Below are 25,153 nucleotides of genomic sequence, written 5' to 3' on the forward strand. Positions count from 1 at the left end.
AGTGCTCAGAGCCATTTGAACCATTTGAGATATCGAAGTCTGTTCAAGATCTCTTCCTTTAGCTGAATTTGAGTCTTTTTGTATTTCTAAGGGAGCGTCATCTGGGGCTTCGTATTGATGCTCATTTCAACTATGATTTTAAGTATTTGTCAGCAGTACGCTGATTTCTCTGTTGAACAGTGCCAAATTAGAGTACCTTTCCCTTGGGTTCTTTTTACGAGAAACCTACACAGACGAGTGAAGGGCTTACCACAGATGGTCGTTGACACTTCCTATCGAACCTACACTACTGGCCATTCAAATTGCTACACCACGAAGATGACGTGCTACAGACGCGAAATTTAACCGACAGGAAGAAGATGCTGTGATATGCAAATGATTAGCTTTTCAGAACATTCACACAAGGTTGGCGCCGGTGGCGACACCTACAACTTGCTGACATGAGGAAAGTTTCCAACCGATTTCTTATACACAAACGGCAGTTGACCGGCGTTGTCTGGTGAAACGTTGTGGTGATTCCTCGTCTAAGGAGGAGAAATGCGTACTATCCCGTTTCCGACGTTGATAAAGGTCGGATTGTAGCCTATCGCGACTGCGGTTTATAGTATCGCGACATTGCTGCTCGCGTTGGTTGAGATCCAGTGACTGTTAGCAGAATATGGAATCGGTGGGTTCAGGAGGGTAATACGGAACGCCGTGCTGGATCCCAACGGACTCGTATCACTAGCAGTCGAGATGACAGGCATCTTATCCGCATGGCTGTAACGGATCGTGCAGCCACGTCTCGACGTTTGCAAGACAACAACCATCTGCACGAACAGTTCGACGGCGTTTGCAGCAGCACGGACTATCAGCTCGGAGACCATGGCTGCGGTTACCCTTGACGCTGCATCACAGACAGGAGCGCCTGCGATGGTGTACTCAACGACGAACCTGGGTGCACGAATGGGAAAAAGTCATTTTTTCGGATGAATACAGGTCACCATTGATGGTCGCAACCGTGTTTGGCGACATCGCGGTGAACGCACATTGGAAGCATGTATTCGTCATCGCCATACTGGCTTATCACCCGGCGTGATGGTATGGGGTGCCACTGGTTACACGTCTCGGTCACCTCTTGTTCACATTGACGGCACTTTGAACAGTGGACGTTACATTTCATACGTGTTACGACCCGCGGCTCTACCCTTCATTCGATCCTTGCGAAACCCTACATTTCAGCAGGATAATGCACGACCGCATGTTACAGATCCTGTACGGGCCTTACTGGATACAGAAAATGTTCGACTGCTGCCCTCGCCAGCACATTCTCCAGATCTCTCACCAATTGTAAACGTCTGGTCAATGGTGGCCGAGCAACTGGCTCGTCACAATACGCCAGTCACTACTCTTGATGAACTTTGGTACTGTGTTGAAGCTTCATTGGCAGCTGTACCTATACAAGCCATCCAAGCTCTGTCTGACTCAATGCCCAGGCGTATTAAGGCCGTTATTACGGCCAGAGGTAGTTGTTCTGGGTACTGATTTCTCATGATCTATGCACCAAAATTGCGCGAAAATGTAATCACATGCCAGTTCTGGTATTTGTCCAATGAACACATGTTTATCATCTGCATTTCTTCTTGGCGTAGCAATTTTAATGGCCAGTAGTGTAGAATGGCTAATGGATAAGGCGACTACTGGGAAAAAGTGTCTCCAAACTGGAGCCACGACGCGGCACAAATTGTCAGTTCTCGCGGCGCATTCACAGTGTTTACGAATGTGTGCCCGCAGACCCCGGGCAGGAGCAGCAGCACGGCGGCGCGGGCCGCGTGTGCCGGGCCAACGTGAACGGCGTGTGGGTGTGCGGCGAGGCGGCTGGCGGGCGCTGCCGCGTCTCTCTGCTGGGCGAGGTGCGCCAGGAGGCGCGCCACCAGCTGCTGCAGGCGGTGGGCGGCGGCGCGCGGCTCGTGTGGCGGCCCTGGAACAAGTTCACCGTGCCGCCCCCCGCCGGCACCGTCGCCGCCGCCCCCGACACCTACGTGGCGCGCGCCCCGCCGCACGGCGACGACCGCGCGCTGCTCGGCAAGGCCGCCGTCTCCGGCATCAGCGGCCGCATCACCGTCGTGGGCACGGTCGGTACCGGCCTCGCCCAACGCTGCCGGGCTACTCCTAAGTACCTCCGCGGCTTTACAAGACGACTACGCGAAAACTACGGTGGACACCTCTCTCCAAGTTTCCTTTCGTAATACGCGCCGTGTGTAGTTGCAGAGAGCACCACTAGGGAGCAGGCGTCTCGGGACATGTAGACAAATCATCTGCTCCGAAGTGCCGTATCGAATTAGTTCGCGCCTGTAGATACGCATCTCGATGAACAGCTCTCCAAACCGGGTTGCTGTCGCTGCGCCTGCCGGGTACCAACAGCAGGGATTTCAATAAAATGAAAGTGCTCTTTTGCTCGTCTTAACGTTCGCCGCGTGCCCATAATAAGCACTTATAATGTGAGTTAAAAACTTGGAGAGGTGCTCTACCCACCTATGTGTACCGGGTGATCAAAAAGCCAGTATAAATTTGAAAACTAAATAAGTCACGGAATAATGTAGATAGAGATGTACAAATTGACACACATGCTTGGAATGACATGGGGTTTTATTAGTACAAAAAAAAAAAAAAATTACAAAAGTTCAAAAAATGTCCGACAGATGGCGCTTCATCTGATCAGAATAGCAATAATTAGCATAACAAAGTAAGACAAAGCAAAGATGATGTCCTTTACAGGAAATGCTCAATATGTCCACCATCATTCCTCAACAATAGCTGTAGTCGAGGAATAATGTTGTGAACAGCACTGTAAAGCATGTTCGGAGTTATGGTGAGGCATTGGAGTCGGATGTTGCCTTTCAGCATCCCTAGAGATGTCGGTCGATCACGATACACTTACGACTTCAGGTAACCCCAGAGCCAATAATCGCACGGACTGAGGTCTGGGGTCCTGGGAGGCTAAGCATAACGAAAGTGGCGGCTGAGCACACGATCATCACCAAACGACGCGCGCAAGAGATCTTTCACGCGTCTAGCGATGTGGGATGGAGCGCCATCCCCCATAAACATCGTACGTTCCAGCAGGTGTTTATCAGCCAGGCTGGGGATGATGCGATTCTGTAACATTTCGGCTTACCTCTCACCCATCATGGTAGCAGTTCTGCTGCCCAGCGCCATCTGTCGGACATTTTGTGAACTTTTTTTTTTGTTCTAATAAAACCCCATGTCACTCCAAGCGTGTGTGTCAATTTGTACCTGTATTTTTTCTGTACCTTTTGAGTTTTCGCGCAGTCGTGATTTGAAAGCACATCGCTGTTTATGAATAACCCTATATTGGGGAAAGGTCGGGTAGCCAGCTCATTGTATCTGACAACAGGAGCTGTTTCCAAATCCTAGCACAAGAGATAGCACCTGTCGGTCGCACCACTGCATTTTGAACTATGGAGGAAAAGGACCTTTAACGCGGTTTTGAATCAAAACACTACTGTGTTTCTGAGTAACAATAAGTCACCTCTTCCTAGTGACTTGTCTAATGCACGAATTTAGTTTTCGAGTGTTGTGTTATGTTTGCAAGTAACACTAAATTTGCCCGCCCGGTTGGCCGAGCGGTCTAACGCACGTCTTTCCGGGCGGGAAGGATCACCTGGTCCCCGGCACGAGTGCGCCCGGCGGATTTGTGTCGAGGTCCGGTGAACCGGCCAGTCTGTGGATGGTTTTTAGGCGGTTTTCCATCTGCCTCGGCGAATGCGGGCTGGTTCCCCTTATTCCGCCTCAGCTACACTATGCCGACGATTGTTGCGCAAACAAGTTCTCCACGTACGCGTACACCACCATTACTCTCCCACGCAAACATAGGGGCTACACTCGTCTGGTGTGAGACGTTCCCTGGGTGTCAACTGGGGGCCCAACCGCACAATAACCCTGGGTTCGGTGTGGGGCGGCGGAGGGGTGAAGTGGACTGCGGTAGTCGTCGTGGGGTTGCGGACCACTGCGGCTGCGACGGAGCCTCTCCGTCGTTTCTAGGTCCCCGGTTAACATAAAAAAAACCACTACATTTTCGCTGTATCCTTATATACAACTGACAATGTTTAGTATATTGCAGGCTGTGGCAATGTCTAACCCAAGTAATAACAGTGGTAATGTTAAATTATCGTAGGAGTATCTTCGGTTTGTATAGGATGAAGCAATTTCGGTTTTAACGCACAAAACAGACAGCACAAAAACTTAAATTTTTACGGTTTTTTCCGTTAAAAGGCAGAAAATGGAGAAGCCAGGACATAAATGTGACGAATATAATAGGAAGGGAACAATAGAAAAATTCAGACTTCGCGGATAGTTCCAGTTTTGTAATTCTCTGTGATTCTAAGCCTAGTAAGCGAAGTAAGTGTGAAATATTCACTTCCAAGAAACACATTAGGTGGCACACAAAGTTTTACAGTGAAACAAAGAGGTGATCATGGGACCTGTTTGACAATAGGTTTGTTTCCGAGAATATTCAGTGATCATCGGAAAACACCACGATCATGTTAAAAATTTCAATAGTCAGCTTATGTCCTCGTCTATACGCTGGATAATTTGTTTTAAGAAAAGCTGTCATATATCTTATGCGTCGCACAGTGGTATAATTTTGCAGGTAGGCCTATATCCAGTGATGTATGTGGATAATAGCTGCGAACTATGTTGCGAACAGAGTCAGTAGTAACGAAATAATAAATTAAAACGTCATGCCTGATGCTGAACTTTTACCGCATCAACAGTTAAAATCTAGTAAGCGATAAACTTGTTCGTTTCATTATTTTCGAAAAGATTTGAAATTGTGTATAAAGTCACTAAATGCTCTCATTCTGGAATACTGGAGGCATATAGTGTGGGTAATTTGTGCGCCGTAAGTTATCTTCCCCCACGGCATCTATATAATTTCTAATTTTAACACTTGATTTATAGTGTTAAACTTTTAACGTAGGATTACATCTCTTAGTGAACAGATCATTGTAACATTTTAAATTTTTAAATTCGGTCAATACTTATATGAAATAATGAAAACCAAATTTCATGTTATTGTTCCGCATTCTGTGTGTACAGCGTGTAAGAAAACGATGCTGACGAACTTCGAGGTGATTTAGCGCTATTACACTTAGCGGTCTCTCCGGTGTTGCTGTGACACGAGCTCACGCCCCGATATCAACCGACAACCAGAATTCTGTCAGGCCCATTGCGAGGACTCTTGAAATATCGACGATCTGTTGCGTCGTTGGATGCCGTTTCCATACATGCCTTCTTCCTGTTCTCTATTTGTTCCTCAAGACACCCGCCACATTCCCTCTAATTCGTCGCTATCATTTTGTTGCACTACATATAGCTGTTGCAATAAAGCAAGTTGTTTGTGTCATGAAAGGTGCACAGCACATATCCAAGAAGTTATCGACTTTACTCCCTTACATACAAAGATGCACAAGCTCTTCCTGGGCCTTCGTATTTATGTCTGTGACGTACTGAGTATCGAATGAAACAACAAGTTTACCTTCTTCTTCTTCTTCTTCTTCTTCTTCTTCAAGTGCCTTGACCTGCAAGAACACTGACGACCAGTAGCATGAAAGATTGCTTGCCATGGCTTTTCTGAACAGCAATTCGGTACTCCGTCCGAACCACTGGCTTAAGTTCTTTAGCCAGGTTACTATTCTCCGCCCTGGACCACATCTGCTATCAATCTTTCCTTGAAATATTAGTTGCAAGAGGTTGTATTCGTTGTTTGCGTTATATGCCCAAATTTTCGAGTTATTTTTTCCTCTTCATTATACAGAGAATTTCTAAATCTTTCTTCGTACGCCGCATTATTGCCACATTTGTGACTTGATCTCTCAATGGTATCCTTAATACCCTTCGATACACTCAAATCTCAAACTCGTTCAATTTCTTACCTAATACTGCGGTAAGTGTCCATGACACAACCCCACAGGGTACGATACTGAACACACATTTTTTTATTTCCATGGAAATATAGAGTATTTCTAAATATTTCTTCATACGCTGCAGTACTTTCCCATTTGTGACTTGATCTGTCCGTGGTATCCGTAATATTCTTCGATAAAGACACATTTCAGACGCCTCCAGTTTCTTATCTAATACTACAGTAACTGTTAGTGGCCCAACTCCATAGAGAAGGCTATTGGATACGCATTTATTTATTTCCAGCTTACGTTTCAGAGGTTAAAACCCCCACCATCAAGTGGATTTATGTGGATTAACACAACAGGTGTGGGTTGTGAGTAATTTAGGATACCCTGTGGCACTCTCCAATGATCACAGGCACCTTTCCTTGTCATGTTACATCACCTGTACAATCACACTTTGTAAACTAAAACGTATTGTCATCGAAAAAGAAAATTTCTAACTATAATCCGCTGGTTCCGACCAACTCTCTTCTTGAGGTTTTTCTTCCCTGTAAAGCACATTCTTTAAGAGGAAGTACCCTCTCAAATACATTACCACTTTTCCTGCTACACGATGGACAAAATAAAACTGGCCTGAAAAATATTTCATGCTTCTCGCGGCAGGGAACCCAACTCGTTTCATCCAGTGCAGGAATGGGCGGTGTCAGTTGGGTACGTGAAATATTTTCCAAGGGCGGGTGATTAGGTTGGGTTGGCTGTCTGAAGGTGAATGAAATACCTTCCAAGCTAGTTTTATTTTCTTCAAGCTGTATTTGGCTGAAAATATGTAGGGGCGTCAATGGGAAACTGGGCCTCTACCCTTCAGCGTAAAAATGAAACACACGTAAATCAGCAAAATATTCACTTTCGACAGTTAGTTCCTGGTCTAAAAGTACTCAGTTTCCGATCTGTATGAGACGGCAGTCGTAGAGTTTTAATTATCACATCAAAAAAAATTACGTAATTAATTTTGTTTCCGTTTGTAGGTATATGTTTACAGTTCTGGCACACATCGAGGTACCCAGGCCACAGCACTTTGGCACAGCCATAACGAAACGGTGCAGCGCATTTATTACGCGGAGAAAAGCTGTGATCTTTTGTTTTGACTCCTCTAGCAGCGTGCTCCTGTAGCACGAGTATTTCATGGTATATCAGGATTGTACACACATACCTGCAAACAAAGAAAAATTAATTACAGATAACTTAATCTCTCGAGGTGAAAATGAAAAAGATTGAAACTACTGCTCGCATAGAATGAGATTTTCACTCTGCGGCGGAGTGTGCGCTGATATGAAACTTCCTGGTAGATTAAAACTGTGTGCCGGACCGAGACTCGAACTCGGGACCTTTGTTCGCAGGAGAGCTTCTGTAAAGTTTGGAAGGTATGAGACGAGGTACTGGCAGAAGTAAAGGTGTGAGGACGGGGCGTGACTCGTGCTTAGGTAGCTCAGATGGTAGAGCACTTGTCCGCGATAGGCAAAGGTCCCAAGTTCGAGTCTCGGTGCAGCACACAGTTTTAATCTGCCAGGGAGTTTACTGATAATGTAGTTCTGACCCTAAGACCCCCCCCCCCCCCTTTACAAACACATGGACTTCCAATTGGGAATCTTTGAGAGGAGATTTCCCAGTTCTGGCATTCACCTGATGACAAAACGGAAACCACCTCAAAACCTTGTTTGGATCAGGGGATCACCAAAGAAACCTCCCCAAACCCTTGATTGGACTGGGAGATGACCAAGAGAAAAAAGCTTGGTTGGTCTAGGGTATGGCCAAGGGAAACTTCTCCACAAACCCTTGATTTGCGGTGTTGGGCGTCCTCAAAACACACACACACACACACACACACACACACAGAAACACACACACACACAGAAACACCTCTAGATGTGAATGGTACGCTAGGCCTCTGTCGTTTCCACCTGTGTTGGCGCCTGCGCTGGCGACTTGTGGCGAGCGCAGCGTTACGAAAGGGACGACTTTTGTGCAGGACGGCGAGGAACGCGAATACGCGGAAGGCGACGTGCTGGTGGAGCTGGAGCCGGTCAGCTACGAGCTGAGCAACGTGAAGCTGCAGCTGCGGCGGCGACGCTTCCCCAAGCGCGAGGTGCGCGTGCTGGCGAACTCCGTGCTGCGCAACGGCGCCGGCACCGTGCGCATGCGCGTCGACTCGGAGCTGGCCTACCAGTACGAGCACACGCGCTACTGGGGGCAGGGCCGCGGCATCATCAAGGGCCTCGAAACCACCGTCCGCGCCGAGGACGGCTCCGTCATCGACAACATCCGATGGGGACTTAACGACCCCGTCTCCATGCCGAAGCTATTCACGTGAGTACTGCTTGCGCTGGGTAAAGGGGCCGAGTACAGGGCTTTTTTTTTATCTCTTCATTCCCAACTCATGAGAGCACGATGGGCTGTTGTAAGACTTCGTCCTCTTCAGCCACATATCCCCACAGGCTGGTAATGAGGCAGAGGGTCCCAATTGGGAATCTTTGGGAAGAGGTTTCCCAGTTCTGGCATTCACCTAATGACAAAATGGAAACCACCTCAAAACCTTGTTTGGATCAGGGGATCACCAAAGAAACCTCCCCAACACCTTGACTGGACTGGGAGAAGACCAAGGGAGGGAAACCTATCAAAAGCTTGGTTGGTCTGGGGTACAGCCAAGGGAAACTTCTCCACAAACCCTTGATTTGACTGGTGACTGACCAAGGGAAACCCACCCAAAACTTTGGTTTAGAAAGAAGATGATCAAGGGGAACCTCCATGATCAAGGCAACCCCTTTGTTGGACTGTGGGATCACCAAGGTAAATCTCTCCAAAACCTTTGTTGAACTGGAGGTTGGTTGGTTGGTTGGTTGGTTGGTTGGGGAAGGAGACCAGACAGCGTGGTCATCGGTCTCATTGGATTAGGGAAGGACAGGGAAGGAAGTCGGCCGTGCCCTTTGAAAGGAACCATCCCGGCATTTGCCTGGAGCGATTTAGGGAAATCACGGAAAACCTAAATCAGGATGGTCGGACGCGGGATTGAACCGTCGTCCTCCCGAATGCGAGTCCAGTGTCTAACCACTCCGCCACCCTGCTCGGTGAACTGGAGGACTGGAACTATTTTAATCTATTTCTGCGCCCAGAGTAGATTCCCTGTGATGGTATCTAATGATTCTGTCATAGGAACACCTGTGACAGCTTTGAGATGCGATTGAGGAGTGAAGGGTGAGATGAACCTAGCGATACTGCAATTCTACTCTGACTTGTGATGCAATGATATTTGGTGTGCTGTGATGTCATACATGTGTAGAGGTAGAACAGAACACTGAAAATCTTCAAACTTCCTGGCAAATCGAAACAGGGTACTGTACCGCGACTCTAATCCACAGAACCTTGGCTTTCGCAGGCGATGCTCTTACCAGCTGAGTTACGCCAGCAAGAGTCGTGAGCTGCCCTTGTAGTCTTACTTCCATTAGTATCAAAATTCACAGAAGTTCTGCGCACATTGCCAGACTATCAGTCCTGGAAGACAGGACATTGAGGAGAAATGGTTCAGCCACAAACTGGGGGATTGTTAGACAATAAGTCTTTCACTCTGGAGTGGAGCCTGAGCGTTTTTGAAACTTTCTGGTAGTTTAAACTATACCCCCATGCCGTCAGTAAGCTATTTCTCCACAATATCCTCTTTTTCAGGAATGCTAGTCCTGCAAGGTATGCAGGAGAGCTTACATGAAGTTTTGTAAGTATGAAAAAGGTAATAACGGAAGTAAAGGTTAAGTCGTGTTCATATAGCTCACACGGCAAGGCCACAGTCCGCGAAAGTTCAAGTCTGGGTCTGGCACATTGTTTTGATTTGGCAGGAAGCTTTATAACATCTCACACTGCGCTGCATACTGATAATTCATACGGACAAAATTTGATTTATTTCTATGTGACTTTTGGAATGTAGGTTTGGTTTTGAGTTGGCCAAACCAACAAATTTGAATATCAAATGTTAGTTGTAGTGAATATGAATTTCGATCAGAGGTTCTTTTCGCCATGGCTCAAAACATGAGTGTGGGACGTGGTCTTCAGTATTTTAAAAAAATGACTTGATAGTCATTTTTTTAACTTTTAATACTTGCATCTTCTTGGGTATTTAACCCGAGGATGAGAATTTGCTTCTGGACAGGAGCCGTTTGACATGTGATTACCGAGCGAGGTGGCGCAGTGGTTAGACACTGGACTCGCATTCGGGAGGACGACGGTTCAATCCCGCGTCCGGCCATCCTGATTTAGGTTTTCCGTGATTTCCCTAAATCGCTCCAGGCAAATGCCGGGATGGTTCCTTTCAAAGGGCACGGCCGACTTCCTTCCCCGTCCTTCCCTAATCCGATGAGACCGATGACCTCGCTGTCTGGTCTCCTTCCCCCAAAAACCACCACCACAACCACATGTGATTAATCCTAATTATATGAAAAAAATGTTCAAATGTGTGTGAAATCTTATGGGACTTAACTGCTAAGGTCATCAGTCCCTAAGCTTACACACTACTTAACCTAAATTATCCTAAGGACAAACACACACACCCATGCCCGAGGGAGGACTCGAACCTCCGCCGGGATCAGCCGCACAGTCCAAGGCTGCAGCGCCCAGGCCGCTCGGCTAATCCCGCGCGGCTAATTATATGAGATTGATCCAATGTTTAATATTCCATTAATTACGTAACCACCTCACCCTCGCTTTCAGTACTTGGGAAAGTCTAAAAAAAGCCAGACCCACTTGAATCTCGCTCCTCCCGGAATCGAGTCCAGCCCCTCAACCATTCTGCCACCTCGCTGTGCGTATAGAGCAAAAAGCGTAATTTTTGGAAATTTATTAATTCATTGGTTTATCTGCGGGAGACAGAGAGGATGTGGGGGTCCATAATCATTAATAAGTGATGAGGGCGGTAGAAAGGGAAGCAGCCTTGACTGTCTTAGTTGGTTTTGGGCACAACCGTTCTCTCTAAAAAATAAATAAATAAATAAATAAATAAATAAATTGTCCTAATTGGTAGCCTTGCTCCTTGTGATGTGCAGCGAATTACATGGAGGGGGGGCGGCGGGGAATGGGAGTGGATTTAATCTGAGAATTTCAATATGTCCGAAGCTTCGTAAGAGGTGATCAACACGAGTGCTAAACTCCCATGAACTGGCAGAACCTCGATCGTTTGGACATTTACTCGCGAAATTTGTTTTCAGATGGCTCATGGGAGACTGACCTCCTGGGAAGCGTAGATGCACGAGCCATTGCACTTTCGAGGCGATCTTACGTGGTGTACGCTCGTGCAGCATTGACAGCAAACGAACCACACACTAAAAAAACAAGTCGCGCATATGTTGGCAAACGTGCGAGTTGGCGCCGCGGCGACACCTTTAGTTGGCGACGTGCCTAGGAGGCGGCGCGCCCCCGTGGAGGGTAGGCAAAGCACGGCACCCTGCTTTGCAAATCAAACGAACTGGCTCTCGGAGTGAGTGCGGCCGCCCAGAGCAGGTGTTTGCTGAGTCGCTGCGCTGCTCTGTCAAGCGTGACCACGTTCCCGTATCGAGCGCCCCTGGCCGCCAGCTCGCTAGGCGCTGCGCAGACGTCGGCGTCGCCAGAGCTGAAATCTCTCTTCCTATCATTGCTGTCCAATATTTTCTGTCCCCTCTGGACGTCTCTTTACGGTTTAACCTTGCCAGCAACTCTAACGGACCTCTAAAGCTCACGCGTGTGAGCGATTAAATACAGCTGCTGGAAACTTGATAATTATTTTTTTTTTATTTGAGTATGAATGAATCCCTCAATACACCATTTTCAAGCTCCTCTATGAAAACACCGGACAGTCATTCGTAAGACGGGGGTAACCGCCCAATGCATCTCGACAGGCGACAGTCGATGTCCGTAAGACCTTTAAATACAACTGAAGAATTCATTCATACTCATCTAAAACCAAAGTGAGACGTATTCGCCGTTGCGAATACGGACAACTGTCAGCTGAATAATGGAATGACGACAGTGAAATTTTGTGCCGTACCGGGAACCAAACCCGGATTTCCCGTCCGCAGCTCGTGGTCTCGCGGTTGCGTTCTCGCTTCCCGAGCACGGGGTCCCGGGTTCGATTCCTGGCGGGGTCAGGGATTTTCACCTGCCTCGAGATGACTGGGTGTTTGTGTTGTCGTCGTCATTTCATCATCATCATGGAACTGGCGAGATTGGGCTGAGCAAAGGTTCGGAATTTGTGCGGGCGCTGATAACCGCGCAGTTGAGCGCCCCACAGACCAATCAATCATCATCAACATCGTCATCATCATCACCGGATTTCCCGCTTATCGCGAGCGGGTTCACGGTCACCCCCAAATATCTATATGTTGTCAGCCATGTATCCGGGTTCGATTCCCTATCCAGCACAAATTTTGGTTGTTGTCAATCCATTATACAGTTGATGGTTGTCGGTATTCGCGACTGTGAATACATTTTATGTATTCTGATACCGGCTGTAGTAGTCGCAGTGCCAATTTCCTGTGGCTCGCAACCGACCTTCTAAACATCATAGGCACTTCAATATCGTAAAACCTTAGTGACAGCTGGCATCCCACAGTCTCGGAATATGCGTACACGAAGAGTGATAATTATTCTATATATACTAAGATGGTATCTGTTCTTTCGGACATGTCCGAAATAACAGATACCATCGGTAACCATGCAGCTCGTTAGAATGAAATTACAATGAAATGAACACCCATAGCTGCTTACAGGCGTTGACATACGTCAACGGGGACAGATGAAAATGTGTGCCCCGACCGGGACTCGAACGGGGATCTCCTGCTTACATGGCAAACGCTCTATCCATCTGAGCCACCGAGGACACAGAGAATAGCGCGACTGCAGGGATTTATCTCTAGCACGCCTCCCGTGAAACCCACATTCTCAACGTATTGTCCCGCACATGTCCGAAAGAACAGACACCATCTTAATATATATATATATATATATATATATATATATATATATATATATATATAAGGCTCACCGGCCACTTGACTATCTTCTTCTTCTTCTGTGCGAATGCACAAACAGTGTCCGAACTCTTACGGGAATCGGCAACGCGCCGCGAGTAATGAGTATAATGGGCGGGGGCACTACGAATGTAGTGCGGGACAATACGTTGAGAATGTGGGTTTCGCGGGAGACGTGCCAGAGATAAATCCCTGCAGTCGCGCTGTCCTCTGTGTCCTCGGTGGCTCAGATGGATACAGCGTCTGCCATGTCAGCAGGAGATCCCGGGTTCGAGTCCCGGTCGGGGCACACATTTTCATCTGTCCCCATTGACGTATGTCAACGCCTGTAAGCAGCTAAGGTTGTTCATTTCATTGTAGTTTCAAGATAATTATTCTGTTTGAGACCCTAAGTCGCAGTAGGTTTCCCGATGTTTTCTCTCAACTTTTATTGTTACGCGTACACAACTGCCGTATGTAAGCGCCGTTCCGCGACAGCGAATGTCAGATGTTACACTGTAACCAGTGAGTCGAGATGTGTGGATGGCCTCCTACGGTCGAAAACGATCTTCATCACGTATATATCTTCTCACAGCTGTGACTGAAAAAACCAGTTACAACTCATAAACAATTGCTATATAGCTCGAAGACAATATGTCTGTCCAGGTACAGTTGCTAAATTTCAGCCAAAATCTTTTATTAGCCGTAATTCCGTAACTAAACATTTACGGATCTATGTCTCTCTGAAAATTTACTTCCCCTGTCCCACAGGCTTCTAAGAAGCTGGGTCCACTATCTGAAAATGTAACTACCCTTCATCTTAACGTAATTCTAAGCTTAGTGCCGCGCATAATAGAAAACTATATTGGAGAAACCAACATTTCGGCCAACGGTTACTGTGGCCTTTTTCTGGGATTACTGGACACTATGACGCGGTACAACACTTTTATGTCAACTGATCCTGGCCGCGGAAGCTTTCGCAATGTCCTCCATCTTGTTTTACAATACACTTTATTTGCGTACCTTACGCCTCCTTCCTTATTCTTAGGTGTGTCTTTCAGTTTGAGGTTGAATCGACTCTCCCTAACTGAATAATGAAGAGTGTCACGCACCAGTTAGCTCTTCCGCTGGCGAGCCGCGCACCAACTATAACGACTACGAAGCGACGCGGTGACCTTGGCAACGTCCGAGTGTCGCTTTGCACTTCACGCCTCTTGGCACATCAACAATGCAATGCAAGAGCCGTGCTGCAACCTGTTGGCGCCAGGAACGCCAGACAGCAGACAGAGGCAGCACACTCCTCTTCCCACCTTTCCCTGATCTATTCTGCAGTGTCCCCCGCATTCTCTCTCCTTCACGGTCATATCAAGCGTGCCACACGTTAGCATCGTTTCTCTGCTACTAAGCGTGACATGTTGGTTAAGATGCCTTAATGAAAATGATACAGATTTACCCACTGTGAGCGCCTCTCTTGGCCTGTTCAGATACTATGTAAAAACATCAAAACATTTGATGATGTCTTCCTAAGAAGATAACACTATTTGTGCGCCCGACGCTGAGATATACAATAAAAGAATTTCGTAAGCGATAATGCTGTCTACCTAAGTTCAACTGCCGAATGAAATACCGATCAGGTACCAGCGTGGTTTAGCAACTCACTCAATAAATGTCGGACCACAAAAACATCGAATTAGTTCTCGATCGGTCGTAATACTTTTACTGGCTCTGGATAGGATATTCACTTTGGCACTACTTCTCATCACCACCAGTCAACTTGGGCAGCTATAAAAGAGTTCTGATGTCTCTGATGGATCTGTTGGTCAAGTGACATCCACAAACTTGCGCACATTCGAAGTCACTGAGGTCTTCGGACCGACTCTTCTTACTGCTTCTCTACTGACAACACAATACTCCTCGCCTCGTTTCATACTGTCGGGTCCGCCTGTGGCGATATCAAGTGGGGGTTCTAAACAACTTTAATGATGTATACAGATAAAAACAAAAATTTCGTGTAGCTCAATGGCCTAGTGCAAGTCTTTCTATTGGGCGCCACTTCGGCGACTTGCGTTTGCCTAACCTACCGCAATTATCCAACCGGGTAAAGGGGACGTGGAAGCTGAATAATGTGTTGTGTCTGACGACTGCTCAAATCGTTGAGAGGTGAAAGAACGAAGACCGAAAATCTGAAGTCCGACCAACATTCGATATCGCGGCCTGTCGGTTTCCAGACAAACACTAACCCGCTAGGCCATGGGGCCCGACAAGTATATAGAAAGTTCATTTTCAGGTCTTGAATAGTGAGTTTGCGTGTATCAGAACATATGAAATAAACGGCCGTATATTTTCAGTGCATTGACTTAGAAGCTTAAGAGTTTTTACAGCGTCACGGGACCAGAGAATTTACTTAGTACATGACATAAACGTCAACCAGACACCTCTTACCTGGTCCTGAGAAAAATACACTGAAGAGCCAAAGAAACTGGTACACCTGCCCAATACAGTGTAGGGCCACCGTGGGCGCGTAGAAGTGCCGCAACACGACGTGGCATGGACTAGGCTGATGTCTGAAGTAGTGCTGGAAATAATTGAATCCTGCAGGGCTGCCCATCAATCCGTAAGAGTACGAGGAGATAGAGATCTCTTCTGAACAGCACGTTGCAACGCATCCCCAGATATGCTCAATAATGTTCAAGTATGGGGAGTTTGGTGGCCAGCGGAAGTGTTTTAACTCAGAAGAGTGTTCCTGCAGCCACTCTGTAGCAGTGTGGGATGTCGTATTATGCTGCCGGAATTGTCCAAGTCCGTCGGAATCCACAATGGACATGAATGGACAAAGGTGGTCAGACGGGATGCTTGCGTACGTGACAACTGTCAGAGGCGTATCTAGACGTATCAGGGCCCCATATCACTCCGATTGCACTCGCTCCACACCATTACACACCTCCACCAGCTTGAACAGTTCCCTGCTGACATGCAGGACCCATGGATTCATGAGGCTGTCTCCATACCAGCTCCATACAATTTGAAACGAGACTCGTCCCACCAGGCAACAGGTTCCGAGTCGTCAACAGTCCAATGTCGGTGTTGACGGGCCACAGCGAGGCGTAAAGCTCTGTGCCGCGCAGTCATCAAGGGTACACGAGTGGGCCTTCGGCTCCGAAAGCCCATATCGATGATGTTTCTTTGAATGGTTCGCGCGCTGACACTTGTTGATGGCCCAGCAATGAAATCTGGAGCAATTTACGGAAGGGTTGCACTTCCGTCACGAACGATGCTCTTCAGTGTCGTTGGTCCCATTCTTGCGGTATCTTTTTCTGGCCGCAGCGATGTCGGAGATTTGATGTTTAGCCAGATTCCTCATATTCACGGCACATTCTTGAAATGGGCGCACGGGAAAATCCACTCTTCATCGCTGCCTCGGAAACGCTGTGACCCAACACGATCAGACTCAGTCAAATAATGATAACTTGCCATTGTAGCAGCTGTAACCGATCTAACAACTGCGCCAAACACTTGTTGTCTTACATAGGGTTTGCCGACCGCAGCGTCGTATTCTGCTTGTTTACATATCTCTGTATTTGAATACGCATTCATATACGAGTTTCTTTGGCGCTTCAGTGTATGTGTTAACAGACGGACAGGTAGGCACACAGATAGACGTCAAAGTGCTCCTGTAAGGTTTCTATTTTTACCAGCTGAGATAGGAAACCCTAAAAATTATTGGGTCTTCAGTCCTGAGACTGGTTTGATGCAGCTCTCCATGCTACTCTACCCTGCGCAAGCTTCTTCATCTCCCAGTACTTACTGCAACCTACATCCTTCTGAATCTGCTTGGTGTATTCATCTCTTGGTCTCCCTCTACGATTTTTAACCTCCACGCTGCCCTCCAATGCTAAAATTGTGATGCCTTGATGCCTCAGAACATGTCCTACCAACCGGTCCTTTCTTCTTGTCAAGTTGTGCCACAAACTCCTCTTCTCCCAAATTCTATTCAATACCTCCTCATTAGTTATGTGATCTACCCATCTAATCTTCAGCATTATTCTGTAGCACCACATTTCGAAAGCTTCTATTCTCTTCTTGTCCAAACTATTTATCGTCCACGTTTCACTTCCATACATGGCTACACTCCATACAAATACTTTCAGAAATGACTTCCTGACACTTAAATCTATACTCGATGTTAACAAATTTGTCTTCTTCAGAAACGCTTTCCTTGCCATTGCCAGTCCACATTTTATATCCTCTCTACTTCAAACAAGAGTTCAGTTCATAGTGCTGTGGAATGTGGGGGGGGAAAAAACGCAAATTGGCACTCATAAGAAGAACAACAACACCAAAAATGCAACAGGAGCGTAATATGTAAGAAATTCTCCACGCAACCTGCCACTGATGATGCCTTGCAGAAAATAAAGGCGAAACGAGTTTGGCACTAAAATTGTGTTTTATTCAGTTGCTGTCAGACGGTCCATAAGTAAAAATTATCAATATACCGTAATATTACACGCAACTGAGGAAGACAGGTCTACAAAAGTTGAAGATGTCCTCTCTATTTCTACCATGATTAGTTATTTTGCTCCCCAAATAGCAAAACTCCTTTACTACTTTAAGTGTCTCATTTCCTAATCTAATTCCCTCAGCATCACCTGACTTAATTCGACTACATTCTATTATCCTCGTTTTGCTTTTGTTGATGTTCATCTTATATCCTCTTTTCGAGACACTGTCCATTCCGTTCAACGGCTCTTTGCTGTCTCTGATAGAGTTGCGCATATGAGTCAGCAAAGAGTGTTTCAATGTTAAATCAGATACCGTTTTGGTGCACTCGATATCGCTTGGGGTAAGGCTCTGGCCGAGCGGTTCTAGGCGCTACAGTCTGGAACCGCGCGACCGCTACGGTCGCAGGTTCGAATCCTGCCTCGGGCACGGATGTGTGTGACGTCCTTAGGTTACTTAGGTTTAAGTAGTTCTAAGTTCTAGGGGACTGATGACCTCAGAAGTTAAGTCCCATAGTGCTCAGAGCCACTTGAACCCATTTTTGGTAAGGCTCTGTTGCCGATTTGGAATGGCGTGGTGTTGACTGTGCGCCGGTGTCGTTTGCCCGCAGCGCCGAGTACGAGCTGGAGCCGGGCACGGCCGTGAACGTGACGCTGCTGGGCAACCTGACGGAGGAGGAGACGCCGTACGAGGCGACGCTGGTGGCGTCGTACAGCGACGGCGAGACGCTGGCGCGGCCTCTGCAGGGCGTGCTGAGCGACGTCGAGCTGCGCGACGTGCGCGCGGAGTTCAGCGACGTCTACTTCCTGGCCAACAACAGCTTGGTGCCCACCACCACCACGACCACCACCAGCACCACCACGACCACCACAACCACCACGACGACGACCCCGGCGCCGGAGAAGAAGGGCAAGAAGCCCAAGCCGGACGATCCGGAGGGCTCCGCGGACAACGAAGTGGCCAAGTGGCCTTCGGACGAGGGAACCGCCGGAGGCGCGCAGTCGTCGCTCAAGAAAGAGGAGGACCCCGAGGGCGCCAAGAAGGGACGCGGCGCGGAGGGAACCTCCAACGGTGATGGAGGCAGCGCCGCCGGGTCGTCCGCCGCCAGCGTCATCTTGGTCGTCGCGACGGCAGCCGCCGCCCTGCAGCGAGTAGCGACATAGGCGCCTCTCCAGGACGCTCGCCTCCACTCGCACCTCTCTCTCTCTCTCTCTCTCTCTCTCTCTCTCTCTCTCTTCCCTTTTCTCCGACACTTTCCTTCCCTTCCGACGTACCTGCCGCCGGCGGTGTGCAGGCGCGCCCTCGAGCGATAGGCTTACTCGGGTCGATACATTCCCGGCGGCTGGGCGTCCGCTGCCGCCCGCGTCCTCTCGTCTCTTCAGTGATCCCAGACTGGCCCCGTTCTCTAAGCCTCACCAGAATAGCTGTGTCGCCACTCATATACGTGCGCTGTGCGACTACAAGTGACGCGTCTGCCTTTCCTTCTACTGTCCTAGGGGCCTCAAAACTTTTCGAGCTCGCTCCGCAACTTCGCGGCATGTCGTTCTCTACACCTTAACGAGGTGCTCCTTGCCTCCCACGTGTATCCCCTACGCCGGCATCTGCGCCTCCAAAGGTATAAATCAATGACGCGGGGATTTCTGCTGCGTCACACGTCCGCGGAATCAATACTTGTCCTCGTTTCCGTCGGTGGCGCCTTCAAACAGTTTCGCTGCGGAAAACGCTTTCGGAGACACAGCTCAGGAAACGAATACATAAAAAATTTGAGCTAGTCTAATTCAGCGCCTTACGTAGTGCACGGGGCTGAAAATTCGGGGTTCCACACTAAACTAGTGACAAAAGTAGAGGCGGTAAAATTTCGCTTATCATCAAAAGCAAACAAAAGTTTCGAGTGGATTCGGAACAACGCGAATATTTATTGCGGAGTATAAAAAAGCAAATCTGGGATGCAGATGACGCGGGTCGAACTGAGAGGAGTGCATTTCGCTACTTGATGTTGTTGTCCTCCATTCACCCAGATTGTAATATAATTACATTGTGTACATAGCTTGTGTAAATAAATATATAGAATAAGCTGAAGACTGTAGGCAGGGAGTGGACAGCGAGGAGCGTGCATGCAGTGCGTGTTCTCTTGCAGGTGCACCACTGTACGAGCCGGGAGGCTCGACGCCTCTAAAGCCTTTTCGCGAAAACTCTGAATTCGACGTGTAGGTAACGTGGGAGTTACTATTCTATGCTATACAAGCGAAATACAATCGCATATTCTTGCCAAGAGTGTAGCTGGCCAGATACTCGAGCACAGTGATCGTCTTTAAAATTATACGAGACTCTCCACCTGCCCCACCTCTTTCTCTTGCGCCCACAAACGGTTACATTGGCATACTTCCATGCTTATAATGCTATATTACCCACTAATCACTCTCGTTGGTCTGAAAGCGGCCTAACGCATCCAAACAAACTATAAATCGTGGTGATGAATCCGTCTTGGCTTATCCTGCATTTATTTATTATATCTGCTGTGTTGTTGCTTATAGTAAGTAAAGGAACGTTCTGCAGAACAGCAAACTCTGTCTATACCTATTATGTGCTTAACTATTACAATATTCCAAAATAGTCTGGTTGATAACGTACCTGTAATATGCTTCGAGAAACTGAGTCACGTCTACACAAATCTGTCAGTGCTGCGAGAAAGACCCGCCTGGAGAGAAGCTGTCCAACATTAAATGCTGTATTGTAAACGTCTGTGTGCAAGGCCAGGCTGTCCAGTAATTGTGTGATATATTTTGTACTGCAAAGTTGGTTAAGGGACGCTCGTATGATAAGTATCCTCTAAGGAGATCAGTTAAATGAATAGGAGTCTCTCCACTTGATAAAATTTCGAAACATATTTTATGATACATGTTTATATTTTCAAGAACAACAAATAATTTCAGTGATGTGCATCTATTGCAGTGCTGTAGTACAAAACATTCTAACCTTTATTTTGTGAATAGGTATGTAGTCCATGTTCCTATGTATTGAAATATCTGTATCAAGAAATAGTATACAAATTCCTAGAGATGCAGCTTTTTGGCATGTGCCGCCATTTTCACTGTTAACTGTAATTTGCTACTCCTTCAGTTGCATCTCTCATGTTGACATTTTTTCTGAACATTATAAAGAAAATATTCTTAAGTCATTGTGATGTTCCAAATTTCCAAATAAGTACATGTTACAAAAAAATAAGATTTGGCCAGTTGAAATTATGTCTATAACAAAATTGTAATATTTATCCAAACTGCCATGATAAACTATAAATATAATTATGTGGAGACTTTACTTTACTTACATCATCCTACTAAGAAACATAAAGGAGTGCAGAAGTTCGAAAATGTGAACATTTTAAATCATGAAAAGGATCTTTAAGTGTTCAGAAACAGTGGAAAGAGAAACGAAGGCTGTAAAATATTTTTTAAATGGTGTGTTAAAAAAAATGTAATTTGCCATGAAGACATCGTCGTATGTTTATAAACTGTAAAAGTAAAATGTTAGTGTCAGCATCGCGGATCTATGACGCCCAGCTCACTGATTTTGCAGCAAATTTTAAAACTGGATACTTCATACCGAAATATTGCCACCATAAACGATGTGCTCTAGCAGAATACCGCTTGTAAACGTAATGAAAATGTCACGTATAGACCACAACGGAGGAAAAAATCTTGTCGGTGGCGTAAAAGCATACAGAGAAGTAATGATGAGATAACTTCAAGCTTATTCACACGTTTCACAAACGTTTTAATACTAGATGGTGGATGTAAAATACGAGTATTATTTCGCTTATGTCTATATTCAACCTTTATTCAATATTTGGCTACTCTATATCAAAATCAGGGAGTCATTTCATTTAGTTATTAATACTCGTTAGTCCGAGTAATTTACATTCGGTGAAAACAGGAGAAGAGTTGACTACACTATATGTTATATACGAAAAGTGTCATATTAGCATTATTCTCTGTCAGAGAATTTCCAGGCGCACTACGTCCTGCCTAAGCACATTTTAAAACATTTTTGTCGTCATTTCTGTGTTATCACAGTGCCTGCGTTTTCATCAGCATCTACAGTAGAGTTCCGTAGCGCGAGTCGATAGTCGTTTGTTTGTACTGAAAGCTAGTGCCTGTTTGTTGGCGTTAGTCAGTCAGCCAGCCAGCAGTAACCGGCCGAGACAGACGCAGCAACAATGGAAGTAACCGATTTTGAGACTTTTATGAGATCCTAACCAGAAGCGAATTGTATAATATCAGCTGCCTGCTTTGGTAGTTTAGTTTCTTGAGTCTAATAAACACAATTCTCCCGTTTTCGTTTGCTTCGGAAAGTAAACCGATTTTGTAACAATTAATCGCGGGCGAATTATTTAGTTTCACCTGAGTGCTTCGACAGTTAGGTTATTGAATCTCTGCACATTAATCTAAGTTATTAGACTTAGTTCCTGCGCTTTCGTCAGCGTCTACGGTAGAGATCTGCAGCACGTGCTGCTAGCCCGTTTGTCTGGGTACTGCAGTTTTCCACAGTATTTAGTATGTACGGATGGGGACTGTGATTATTGTGTGCGGCTGCCAGCCAAGTTGGTGACACTCCGCTGTCAGCTCCAGGCTGTGTTGGCTTCAGTTACACAGCTTGAAGCTGTAGTGGATGGGCACCACTGTTGTGGGCCAGCTGTGGGGATCCAACAGACGCCCAAACCGCGAGAGTCCCCGATCAGTGCTCACCAGTGGCAAGCCCCATTGACACGTCACCTGTGGTTGAGTAGGAGGTCACCACAGTGCATAGCAGGCAGCGAAAGACTTCCCAGGGGGCCGCACTTAAGGCCTCCCCGGTTAGTCTGACAAACAGATTCCAGGTGCTGTCTGTGGCTGACACTGTCGCTCAGCCAGATGCCGTCGCCTGTCCTGTTTCAGAGGAAATCTCTCAGCCTGCAAAACCCGGTAAATCATAGAGGGTGGGATTACTGATAGTTGGGAGCTCCAGCGTTAGGTGCGTTATGGTGTCCTTTAGGGACATGGGACATGGCTGCCAAGAATGGGAAGAAAGCCAGTGTGCACTCTGTGTGCATACAGTGTGGAGTCATTCCACGCATGGAATGGGTTATTCCAGATGTCATAGGGGGCATAGGGTGCAGCCAGCTGCAGGTGGTGGCTCACGTTGGTACCAATGATGTGTGTCACTTTCGATCGGAAGAGATTCTCTCTGGTTTCGAGCAGCTAACAGAAGTGATCAAGGCTGCCAGTCTTGCTTGCGAGATGAAAGCAGCTTAGTCGGCAAGACCGATTGCGGATTTTGGTACAGAGCCAAGTGGAGGAACTGAATCAGAGGCTCAGAAAGTTCTGCGGTCGTGTAGGCTGCAGATTCCTCGACTTGTGCCATAGGGTGGTTGGGTTCCGGGTTCCGCTGAATAGGTCAGGAGTCCACTATATGCAGGAGGCGGCTACACGCGTAGCAGGGGCAGTGTGGTGTGGACTGGGCAATTTTCTAGGTTAGTGGGTCTCGGGAAAACACAAAAAGGGCTTCAGTCACAAAAGGTGCAAGCCAAACACAGAGAGAACATAGATACAGGAACCATTGGTATAACAGTTGTAAACTGTCGTAGCTGTGTTGGGAAAGTACCACAGCTCCAAGCACTAAAAGAAAGCATTGATGCTCAAAACGTCATAGGCACTGAAAGCTGGCTAAAGCCGGAGATAAGCTCAGCCGAAATTTTTGCGAAGAACCTAACGGTGTACCGAAAGGACAGGCTAATCACGGTTGGCAGTGGCGTGTTTTGCTGTTAGAACTAGTTTCTCTTGTCACGAAATTGAAGTACATAGTAGTATGGGCAAAGGTCATTGCTGGCAATCGGAAGAAATTAATAATGGATCCTATTATCGAACTCCCAATTCAGATGATACAATTGCTGGAGGGTTCAAAGAAAAGTTCACTTGGGTTTCCAACACGTATCCGACTCATTTGGTGCTGACTATAATTTACCATCGATATGTTAGCGAAAGTACACGTTTAATTCCGGAGGTACGCATAAAACATCATCAGAAATTCTGCTAAGCGGATTTTCTGGGAATTATTTCGAGCAGTTAGTTCATGAGCCCACGCAAACAGTAAACGGTTGTTGTAACCCCAAATCATCCAAAAATAAACGAAAAATACACCTAGTCAAAACAACAGATAAAAATTCACTTCACACTTTCCTGGGAGACAACCTCCACTCCTTACAAATTAATAAAATAAGTGCTGCCCAGGTGTGGCTTGAATTCAAAGAAATAGTATCGGCAGCAATTGAGAGATTTATACCAAATAAATTAACAAACGACGGAGCTGATCCTCCTTGGAACACAAAACAAGTCAGGACACTGTTGCAGAATCAACGAAAAAAAACAGGCCAAATTTAAACAGACGCAAAATCTCCAAAATTGGCGATCTGTTACAGAAGCTCGAAATTTAGCGCGGACTTCAATGCGTGAAGCTTATAATACATTCCACAACGAAACTTTGTCTCGAAACCTAGCAGAAAATCCAAAGAGATTCTGGTCGTATGTGAAGTATGCTAGCAGCAAGACACAATCATGCCTTCTCTGCGCGATAGCAGACGCAGCCTTCCGAAATGCATTCACAAAAGAAGACGAAGTAAATATTCCAGAATTTGAATCAAGAAGAGCTGCCAACATGAGTAACGGAGAAGTAGATATCCTCGGAGTAGTGAAGCAACTTAAATCATTTCTTCAAGTTTTCTGGTACAGACTGTATACCAACTAGGTTCCTTTCAGAGTGTGCTGATGCAATAGCTTCATACTTGACAATTATATGCAACCGTTCGCTCGAAGAAAGATCCGTACCAAAGAGTGGAAAGTTGCACACGTCACACCAATATTCAAAAAAGGTAGTAAGAGTAACCCACTAAATTACAGGCCCATATCATTAAAGTCGATATGCAGCAGGATTTTGGAACATATATTGCGTTCGAACATTATGAATTACCTCGAAGAAAATTGACACACAGTGGCCGAGCGGTTTGAGGCGCCATATCAGGGATTGCGCGGTCCCTCCCGCCGGAGGTTCGAGTCCTCCCTCAGGCATCGATGTATGTGTTGTTCTTAGCATAAGTTAGTTTAAGTAGTGTGTAAGTCTAGGGACCGATGACCTCAGCAGTTTGGTCCCTTAGGAATTCACACACATTTGAACATTTTTGATACACAGTCAACACGGATTTAGAAAACACCGTTCTTGTGAAAAACAACTAGCTCTTTCCTCACATGAAGTGTTGAGTGCTATTGACAAGGGATTTCAAATTGATTCCGTATTTCTGGATTTCCTGAAGGCTTTTGACACAGTACCACACAAGGGTCTTGCAGTGAAATTGCATGCTTATGGAATATCCTCTCAGTTATGTGACTGGATTCGAGATTTCCTGTCAGAGAGGTCACAGTTCGTAGTAATTAACGGAAAGTGATTTCTGGCGTTCCCCAAAATATTGTTACAGGCGCTTTGCTGTTCCTTACCTATATAAACGATTTGGGAGACAATCTGAGCAGCCGTCTTAGGTTGTTTGCAGATGACGCTGTCTTTTATCGACTAGTAAAGTCATCAGAAGATCAAAACAAATTGTATTGTGCGAAAAATGGCAATTGACACTAAATAACTAAAATTGTGAGGTCATCCGTATGAGTGCTAAAAGGAATCCGTTAAACTTTGAATACT

General features: G+C 46.5%; 1 protein-coding gene across 1 annotated transcript in view; it reads left to right on the forward strand.

The window, feature by feature from the left end:
• The window catches only part of LOC126484582 (protein unzipped), a 107,248-nt gene extending 86,512 nt beyond the window's left edge, over nucleotides 1-20,736 (forward strand). Inside the window, exons 3-5 of the mRNA XM_050108145.1 lie at nucleotides 1,774-2,114; nucleotides 7,939-8,276; nucleotides 18,042-20,736. Coding sequence (XP_049964102.1) covers nucleotides 1,774-2,114; nucleotides 7,939-8,276; nucleotides 18,042-18,594 — 1,232 coding nt within the window. The 3' untranslated portion in view covers nucleotides 18,595-20,736. The remainder of the gene's footprint in view (nucleotides 1-1,773; nucleotides 2,115-7,938; nucleotides 8,277-18,041) is intronic.
• The last annotated feature ends 4,417 nt before the right edge of the window (nucleotides 20,737-25,153 follow it).

Source organism: Schistocerca serialis, chromosome 6 (genome assembly GCF_023864345.2).
Source record: "Schistocerca serialis cubense isolate TAMUIC-IGC-003099 chromosome 6, iqSchSeri2.2, whole genome shotgun sequence".
NCBI lineage: Eukaryota > Metazoa > Arthropoda > Insecta > Orthoptera > Acrididae > Schistocerca > Schistocerca serialis.